The 10,276-nt window shown below is 46.8% G+C and overlaps 1 protein-coding gene across 1 annotated transcript; it reads right to left on the bottom strand.

Annotated features, from left to right (window-relative positions):
* Window positions 1–4,168: 4,168 nt before the first annotated feature.
* Window positions 4,169–8,658, bottom strand: LOC116970407 (ERV-BabFcenv provirus ancestral Env polyprotein-like). Its single transcript, XM_033017060.1, has 2 exons — window positions 8,478–8,658; window positions 4,169–5,635 (listed from the first exon to the last, which is right to left on the bottom strand). Exon 2 carries the CDS (start codon window positions 5,405–5,407, stop codon window positions 4,169–4,171), a length of 1,239 nt encoding a protein of 412 aa, XP_032872951.1. The 5' UTR covers window positions 5,408–5,635; window positions 8,478–8,658.
* Between the last annotated feature and the right edge of the window lie 1,618 nt (window positions 8,659–10,276).

Genomic DNA, 10,276 nt, shown 5'->3' with positions numbered 1-10,276 from the left:
AAGCCACATTTGACTACATTGGGAGATTCAACCCCAGAACTGCACCAAATCGCTGCTAAACTGGTCAGCAGCGGACAACACGTGTGGTGAGCGTTAACCAACTACTAACCAGTGGTTAACCCGCCCTAACTAGCGATAAGTCACATTTGACCACATTGGGAGATTAAACCCTAGAACGGCTCCAAATCGCCGCTAAACGGGCCAGGGAGCGTTAACACGTTTAGTGATCGTTAACCAGTTGCTAACCAGCGGTTAACCAGCCCTAACTAGCGATTTTAGGCGATAAAAGCCACATTTGGCTGCATTTTTCCACTTTTGGAGATTCAACCCCCAGAACGGCCCCAAATCGCGGCTAAACTGGTCAGCGACGGCCAACACGTGTGGTCAGCGCTAACCAGCCGCTAACTAGCGGTTAACCCGCCTTAACTAGCGATAAATCCGCCGTTTCCCGGGTTATTGGCGGCCGGAAGTTGCGGATCCCGCTCCCGCCGCCCCCTGGGGTTCCGCGCGGGGTTGGTTCCCGGGGCCGTTTCCGGGCGGAAAAGGGGATGAAAAAGGAGAGAAAAAGGAGAAGAAAAGGAGAGAAAGACTCAACTCCAGCAGAGAAGCGACAAGATGGCGGCGGCGGGAGGAGGGGGCGGGGCCACGTCACTACGTCAGCGCGTCCCTGCCCACAACGTCACCGCGTATGGGGCCGGACGTCATCGCGCGGAGGGGTAGAACGTCACCGGGCCTGGCCCCTCCCTTCTCATTGCCTTCAATGGAAGAAGTGCCCTGATCAAAGATGGCCGCCGCCTCTCCCTGGGCTTCAATGGAGATGGCTGCCAGTGTCAAAGATGGACCTTAGGAGCAAGGTGGACCTACTGCAGTTGTCAATAGACACAGAGTGCTGGAGTAACTCAGCGGGTCAGGCAGCATCTGTGGAGAACAACCATATAACCATATAACAATTACAGCACGGAAACAGGCCATCTCGGCCCTACAAGTCCGTGCCGAACACATATTTTCCCTCAGTCCCACCTGCCTGCACTCATACCATAACCCTCCATTCCCTTCTCATCCATATGCCTATCCAATTTATTTTTAAATGATACCAACGAACCTGCCTCCACCACCTTCACTGGAAGCTCATTCCACACAGCCACCACTCTCTGAGTAAAGAAGTTCCCCCTCATGTTACCCCTAAACTTCTGTCCCTTAATTCTCAAGTCATGTCCCCTTGTTTGAAACTTCCCTACTCTCAGTGGGAAAAGCTTATCCACGTCAACTCTGTCTATCCCTCTCATCATATTAAAGACCTCTATCAAGTCCCCCCTTAACCTTCTGCGCTCCAAGGAATAAAGACCTAACTTGTTCAATCTTTCTCTGTAACTTAGTTGCTGAAACCCAGGCAACATTCTCGTAAATCTCCTCTGTACTCTCTCTATTTTGTTGACATCCTTCCTATAATTTGGTGACCAAAATTGTACACCATACTCCAGAATTGGTCTCACCAATGCCTTGTACAATTTTAACATTACATCCCAACTTCTATGCTCGACGTTTCACAGAGTACTGGAGTAACGCAGCGGGTCAGGCAGCATCTGTGTGGAGAACATGGATAGGTGACGTTTCACAGAGTGCTGGAGTAACTCAGCGGGTCAGGCAGCATCTGTGGAGAACATGGATAGGTGACGTTTCACAGAGTGCTGGAGTAACTCAGCGAGTCAGGCAGCATCTGTGTGGAGAACATGGATAGGTGACGTTTCACAGAGTGCTGGAGTAACTCAGCGAGTCAGGCAGCATCTGTGTGGAGAACATGGATAGGTGACGTTTCACAGTGTGCTGGAGTAACTCAGCGGGTCAGGCAGCATCTGTGGAGAACATGGATAGGGGACGTTTCACAGAGTGCTGGTGTAACTCAGCGGGTCAGGCAGCATCTGTGTGGAGAACATGGATAGGTGACGTTTCACAGAGTGCTGGAGTAACTCAGCGGGTCAGGCAGCATCTGTGGAGAACATGGATAGGTGACGTTTCACAGAGTGCTGGAATAACTCAGCGGGTCAGGCAGCATCTGTGGAGAACATGGATAGGTGACGTTTCACAGAGTGCTGGAGTAACTCAGCGGGTCAGGCAGCATCTGTGGAGTGAAGGAACCTTCTTCAGACTGAGAGTCACAGGAGAGGGAGGCACAGATATAAGGAAGTGTAAGGTGTTACTCCAGCACTGTTTATACAAATAGTGTCAGGTAAGGATAATGTGAAGTACAACGAGATCTGTGTCCTGTTACATCAGTCACTGAAAGTAAGCATGCAGCTACAGCAGGCAGTGAAGAAAGCTAATGGCATAGAAACATAGAAAATAGGTGCAGGAGTAGGCCATTCGGCCCTTCGAGCCTGCACCGCCATTCAATATGATCATGGCTGATCATTCAACTCAGTATCCTGTACCTGCCTTCTCTCCATACCCCCTGATCCCTTTAGCCACAAGGGCCACATCTAACCCTCTTAAATATAGCCAATGAACTGTGACCTCAACTACCTTCTGTGGCAGAGAATTCCACAGATTCACCACTCTCTGTGTGGGAAAAATGTTTTCCTCATCTCGGCCCTAAAAGATTTCCCCCTTATCCTTAAACTGTGACCCCTTGTTCCGGACTTCCCCAACATCGGGAACAATCTTCCTGCATCTAGCCTGTCCAACCCCTTAAGAATTTTGTTCAAGAAGGAACTGCAGATGCTGGAAGATCGAAGGTACACAAAATTGCTGGAGAAACTCAGCGGGTGCAGCAGCATCTATGGAGCGAAGGAAATAGGCGACGTTTCGGGCCGAAACCCTTCTTCAGACTGATGGGGGGTGGGGGGGAGAAGGAAGGAAAATTAAGAATTTTGTAAGTTTCTATAAGATCCCCCCTCAATCTTCTAAATTCTAGCGAGTACAAGCCGAGTCTATCCAGTCTTTCTTCATATGAAAGTCCTGACATCCCAGGAATCAGTCTGGTGAACCTTCTCTGTACTCCCTCTATCGCAAGAATGTCTTTCCTCAGATTAGGAGACCAAAACTGTACGCAATACTCCAGGTGTGGTCTCACCAAGACCCTGTACAACTGCAGTAGAACCTCCCTGCTCCTATACTCAAGTCATAAGCTAATGGCATGTTGGCCTTCATAGAGAGAGGGATTGAGTGTAGGTGCAAGGTGGACCTACTGCAGTTGAAAAAGTTACTTTTATAACTACTAAACCAGGTTCGCTTCTCAATAAACAGACACCACACAAACTGTTTGGTAGACCAGTTCAAAACTTTACTTAACATCGGCCGATGGAAGGGAGCGAGAATTCCAGCTAAGTGACCGATATCGACACTCGACTGTCCTCGGTTCCCTTCTCTGAACAACAGAATTACATCGCATTATATAGTGTTTCTTTGTCACATTAGCACATTCCACAGACATAGTCATGGTCAGAGGTACAGGAAAAGGCATCACATCAAAGGCCTTTTGTTTACAGGTTATGATATACTAAAAACATTGGCCATTTGTTTTAGGTCATTTTATCTTCAAAGAGATCACCCTAGCTCTTTGCTGTTTATTCTCTGTCACTTGGTCCTTCATAAACATAGGCCATTTGTTTTAGGTCATTTTATCTTCAAGGAGATCACCCTAGCTCTTTGCTGTTTATTCTCTGTCACTTGGTCCTTCATAAACATAGGCCATTTGTTTTAGGTCATCTTATCTTTCCACTTCCCTGGATCCTCTCTCATCACTTTGCCCCTCCTAAACATTGGTCATCTGGTTTATGGCATCTTACTTCAAAGATGTGACTAGCTGTTTCTCTCTTCCTTTATTGCCTCCTCCCCCATAAACATTGGTCATTTGGTTCATAGCATCTTACTTCAAAGATGTGACTAGCTGTTTCTCTCTTCCTTTATTGCCTCCTCCCCCATAAACATTGGTCATTTGGTTCATAGCATCTTACTTCAAAGATGTGACTAGCTGTTTCTTTCTCTGTCGCTTCCTCACTTGGGAGACAATGTTATGGTACTTATTATCCCACACACTGCAACCTGAGGCAAGCCTAATTTGACACTAAATATGAGCTGTAAGCTAGCCCAGAAACCCATTTTAATTTCTTCTTATTTTTATAACTTTATTCGGCTTCATCATTCCATCCTTTTATCAAAATTTTGATAACTACAGTCCTTGCCTAATACATACAAAAGACCATAAGCATCGCATTAGACAAATTACGAGTACAACTAGTAATACAATCAATCCATAGTGGACAATCATTCCCCAAGTCCCTCCAAACATATTAAATGGCCACCAACCTCCACCGGAGCTATAACCATGTAATTCAGCTCCTACCTTCCTTATTTTAGCTATTTCCATTCTGATATGGGCAGCCAAGTTGGTAATGTTGGAGGAAGCATCGGGAATAAAAGTGCAACATTCTCGATCTATTATTGCACATGTCCCTCCCTTTTCTGCCAGGATAAAATCTAAGGCCATTCTATTTTGTAATACTACGGTCCTAATAGCTACCATTTCAGCTGTTACCCCTTCTACCTCCTCCTGGGTTGCACTTAAGGAGATGGCAGTGGCATTAGCAAGTGTCTCTAAAGCGGAGGCCATTGTAATTAGTTCCCGTGACACTATTATACTACCAAAGGACAGGAAGAGTATCATAAAAAATTGCTCAGCCTTTGTTAGGCTTCGCTTGGAAATCCCCGTGTGCTGGTGCAACTGGCTCATGCTTCTCATACGTGGGACCACATATGCAACATAACAACACCCTGTCCAGTGATGGGGTCCTTTTAGTCGTTCCCAAGCTGCCTCGTCAGCCGGTGACATTCCTGGTAACCATGGGTAGGCCCAGGATCCACATACAAAATATGTACCATTAACTGGTCGGGGTGGGCCGATAATGGTGGCTGCCTGAGTTGACATACAAGTACTGTTTCCCAAGAATACACCTGTGCCTTGGTGGTGGCAAAAACAGGTAGTATTAACTGGCCTGTGCGGATCTTTTACTATCTGTAGTCGGGGTATATCTGCTGCATTTGTCACGTTCAATTTCCAATCTCCTTTGAAGGGAGGGGTGTACCATCCTTCAAAATCATTGTATGTCGGGCCTCCATAGGTGATGTTTATTGTTTCGTTTTTGGTATTTGTTATCCGTATGATTTTTAGGCATGACGATTTTTTAGCAGAGTTACTAAAGCACCTCATCGCTAGTCTCTCGGTAAGGTTTAATGGAATGGGGACCAGGGGAAATCCTTCATTACTGCTAGTCGGAACACCGGTGCATACCCAACATTCAGTCCCATGTGCCCGTACGGCAAACTCATGGCTCATAGCCAGATAAGTATTAGTCCATGTTACCCTGGCCATGGTTAGGATCGTCAGTAGAGCGAACATCACTCGTGCCATTCTTGTATCCAATCTTTTTGCAGTCGGAGAGATGTATCCAACGTGGATGGTTTTCAACCTTCACTGCTGTTGGTGTAGTCAGCAGCACCTGGTATGGTCCGTTCCAACGGGGGTCGAGTTTCTTGCGGTTCCAATTTCTGATAAGTACGTAGTCCCCTGGTTGGACTATTTCGCACTGGTCAGCATCAGGTAGCGGCCTCTGGGACTCCTTTACCTGTAAATGCAATGCTGACAGAATATGGGTGAGTCGTTGAACATAGGTAATTATTTCATCGTTTAATGCGTGTAAATCTAAGGTTCCTTCATGAGTAATGCTTGCTCCCCAGGGGGTTCGTAGAGGTTTACCGTAGATAATTTCTGCTGGGGATAGCTTTGTAACACTGTGGGGAGTTACCCTCATTTCAAATAATGCTAAGGGTAATACTTTAATCCATGTCTGTCCCATTTCTCCCATCAGCTTGGTAATTTTGTTTTTTAATGCCCCATTGGCTCTTTCCACCATCCCAGATGCCTGTGGGTGGTGTACACAGTGAAATTGCTGTCGGATATTAAAATGTGCACATATTTCCTTATTAATAGTGGCAATAAAATGGGGACCATTGTCCGAGCTTATGACAGTAGGTAGGCCAAACCTGGGAATAACTTCTCTTAACAACAATGTTACCGTAGTTTCAGCAGTATTATTAGTGGTTGGTAGAGCTTCAATCCACCTGCTAAATAAATCTAAAATAACTAAGCAATATTTATAACACTGAGCCCTTGGCATTTCAATAAAATCAATCTGTATGCATTCAAACGGTCGTGATGGCATTGGCGTCACCCCTGAGGGTATTTTAATTGGTTTGCCTGGATTACTTCGTTGGCAAATTTTACATTCAGAGGCCTGCTTCAGTGCCTCTTGCCGGATTTTTGGGTGCCACCACGTCTCTTTTGTCATCCTTATCATTCCTTCCTTACCAGCATGGGTAAGTGAGTGAATATATGTTAGTAAAACAGGTAAAAATGCATCAGATACACAAACTTGCCCAAGCGGGGTGAGCCAAAGACCTGTGGTGGAGTCAATGGCACAGCCCTCTTGTTTCCATAGTTGTTTTTGGTTATCAGAGGCGTCCCTCTGTAATGTACATACCTCCCTCATATCTGGCAGGACCGTTCTATTTGCTAGTATCTGTTTACCAGATGTCACCACGCATTTGGATGAACAGGCTGCTTGCTTGGATACACTATCGGCAAATTCATTACCTTTTGCTATAGGGTCCCCTGCACCAGTGTGTGCAGTACATTTAATAATGGCCAGCTGATCTGGTAGCATCAACGCCGTAAGCAAATTACTCACAAAAAGGGCATTCTTAATGGGTGTTCCTGCCGAGGTCAGGAATCCTCTGTGTTGCCAGAGAGCGCCAAAGTCATGAGCAACGCCGAAGGCGTATCGGGAATCTGTATAGATGTTAATTTGTTTGTCCGTTGCTAAGATGCAGGCTCGAGTTAGGGCAAATAATTCTGCCTGTTGCGCTGATAACGGAATCTGAAACCTTCCTTCTTCCAAAATCATCTGTGACCCGTTTACTACTGCATAGCCGGAAGCCCGCTGTCCTGTTTCAGGGATAACCATAGAGGAGCCATCGACAAACCATGACGGTATGTTGCCTTCCAATGGGATATCAGACAATCCTTCCCGTGTTTTAGTTAATAAGTCATTGGCCATCTCACAATTGTGGGGCGGCTCTGTGCAAGGCTCAGGTGGCTCCGTCAAAAAGGCAGATGGATTTATTGTAGAACAATGCTGAAAGGTCAAATTTGGATTATTCAACAATGTCAGTTCATAGCGGCCCAGGCGTGCCTGGGTGAGATATTTTGTTTGGCTTGCATTCATTAATGCGGCGACACAATGAGTTGTAAATACGATTACCGGTTGATGTAAAGTTATGTTTGCGGCAGCTGAGATAGCGGCATGTATACCAGGCAAAATCTGGGTGCAAGGGGGGTAGCCGCGTGCTACTGCATCCAGGCGAACTGAGAAGTAAGCTACTGGTCGTTTAACATCCCCATGTTGTTGCGTCAGTACGGCTGATACACAGTCTTGAATTATTGTTACATATAGCTGAAATGATCTGTCATACAGTGGTCTTCCGATGGCTGGGGCGGAGGCTAATGCATCTTTTAAGGCTATAAAGGCCTCAGTCTGTTTTTCATCGAGGGAAAAATGTCGTTCGGCCTTTGCAGACGCCAGTGGTGATAGATGCTTCGTATAAAGTACAACATTGGGAATCCACTGACGGCAAAAGTTCACTAACCCCAAGAAGGCTCTCATCTGTTTGGGGGTTTCTGGTTTTGGGTATCGAACAATAGGGTCCACTCTTGCTGGAGTAAGTGCTCTTTCAGTGGCACTGATCATAATTCCAAGAAATTTAACCTCCTTCTTGCCCTCTTTAACTTTCCTCTCAGGGATCACATACCCCCAAGCATGTAAGGCTTCTAATAACTTTGCAGTGTCAATAATGTTGCAGGCCTCATCAGAGCTGGCCAGAAGTAAATCATCAACATACTGAATTACAATGGAGCCTTGTGGGAGGGTTAATGTTTTTAACTGGTCTGCTAGTACTTGGGAAAACAGAGTGGGCGAATGTACAAAACCTTGTGGCAGGCGTGTCCATGTATATTGTTGTCCTTCGTATGTAAAGGCGAAAAGGTATTGGCAATCGGGATGCAGTGGGACTGAAAAGAATGCATGTTGTAGGTCAATAACTGTGAAGATTGTCGCAGAGGCGGGAACCTGGCTCAGGATAGTTGCGGGGTTCGGTATGATGGCGTGCATAGGCGTAACGATCTCATTAATTGCACGGAGGTCTTGTACTAGCCTCCACTCTGAGCGTCCAGGCTTGGGTACCGGGAAGATCGGGGTGTTACATGGTGAGTGACACTGCACCAATATACCCTGGTGTAAAAGAGACTGCACCAGCTGTTGTATTCCTGCCACTGCTTCTGGTTTTAAAGGATATTGGGGAACTGCAGGGAGGCGGACATCCGGCTTAAGCGTGATCATTACAGGTACACAATATGTCAGTCCTACCTCATGCGGTGATGTCGCCCAAATCTGATGTTTGTCCATGTCGTTTGCTGTTGGCTGATGGCGGCTGATAACTCCTTCAATGATCTGGTTCTCTTGCCAATATTCCAACGTTCCCTGAGAAAAATATTGCTCACCCAGTATGTTACTTGCTTGGTTGCATAACTCGTAGGTGAGGTACCCCAGCTCTTTGGCTGAGTGATCTGCCCTCACTGAGGTGGTTACATGAGGTGCCACTAGAAAAGCATTCTGTTTCCACAACCCTTCCTCCACTTGCACGATCAAGGCAGTGCCAGGTTCGCCTGACACTGTTCCTATCAAGCGGACCCTAGTCGCTTCCCCTATCAGTGAACTAAAATAATCTTCCATTTCGGGATTGCAACCCGTAGGATCATAACATAAGGTCACATGTGGATCGGGTGTATTTCTAAAGACGGGTGCTGACAAAAGATCAATAGCCCACCATTGAGGTGTTGGGAAGTGTGTGTGCATCATCTTCTGGGTCTGGAGGTGAATCCCCTCGTCAGTGCAGATAATTCCGGTTTTTAATCCTATCAATAGGTCTCTGCCTGCGAGGTTGCAGCCAAGAAATGGTGTAACGGAAAAAGGGAGGGTACATTGTTCCTGTCCATAGGTTACAGTCAGAGGCTGAGTTAGTGGGTAACACCGTACTTTCCCATCCAATCCTGATAATCGTGTTACATGGTCTGACATGGGAACTCCAAGAGATGCCGCAAGCTCCTGATTCAGGGTAGATGAGGTTGCTCCTGTATCAATCAAAAACGGAACTCTGGTGTCCCCCAGCATCATGTTTACTACGGGTTCTTCATCGGGGTTGGCGATTAATGGGAATAGATGCTGGACAGGAAAGTGGGTGGGTCATTGGGAAAACGGGTTGTTGGTAGAGTACGGTGCCTGTCTTCCCCGTACTTCCCCGGAGACACCAGAGGTACATTCCTTTTTCCAATGCCCCCTTCCCCCACACTGAAAACAGCCTCCTCCAGTTCCCCTCTCACCACGTGATCTTCCCTGCCCTGGGTGGTTTTGATTTTGTCTTCCCTGGAATTCTCCCCATCGTGGTCTATCCCATTGTGGTCTGGGTGGAAAACCCCTTCCTCTACCAGGGCGCATCCCGTTCCCAGGTCTCATAGCCAGAGCCTGGTAGGATTCCTCAGCTGCTGGATCCCACATATAATATTCAGTTTTTATTCTGGGTGCACTGGTGGCAGCCGTGTTTCCAGCACCGTCAGCCCAAAAGGCAGCTACTGCACGTCTCATCTGGGTTATGTCGTTGTCTGACCAGTTTAAGTCTGTTTTAATCATTGACTGTACTTTAAGAGGGAGACAACTCATTAACATAGCATTAAAAGCTGTGGACCTATTGCCCGCATTGCATACAGAGTCTCCTGCAAAGGTCCCATAGATACTAGTGAAACGATCCAGATACGACTGGGGGTCTTCCTTTGGCCCGGGCTTACAATCGAGGACCACCGACATGTTAATTGGCTTCTTCAAACATTCAAACAGATGGGTCATCATAAAATCTACACAAACTGTCTCGTCTGCATGTGCCGGCACGGCTTTTAGTGCCTGCCAAGTCTGATGTGTCATAACATCCTTCCACTTCTGTCGTTCGGCCGCTGACAAAAGTGACAAGGTCATGGACCAAATATCACGGTCTGTAGCCTGATAATATTCCACCGTACTGCGGAGGTATTCTACAAATTCCTTCGGGGTCTTATGGCGGCCTGGGGCTTTATCCCGTATCATACATTGCTCGTGTGGTCTCCACGGTGCGTATA

The sequence above is a fragment of the Amblyraja radiata genome, unplaced genomic scaffold (assembly GCF_010909765.2).
Source record: "Amblyraja radiata isolate CabotCenter1 unplaced genomic scaffold, sAmbRad1.1.pri scaffold_858_ctg1, whole genome shotgun sequence".
NCBI classification, from domain to species: Eukaryota; Metazoa; Chordata; class Chondrichthyes; order Rajiformes; family Rajidae; genus Amblyraja; species Amblyraja radiata.
The sequence above is the reverse complement of the archived record's forward strand: the minus strand, read 5'-3'. Positions and strand labels throughout refer to the sequence as shown.

Excerpts from the sequence above, each read along its gene's own strand:
- LOC116970407 (XM_033017060.1), bottom strand. The coding sequence starts at position 5,407 with ATGGCACGAGTGATGTTCGCTCTACTGACGATCCTAACCATGGCCAGG.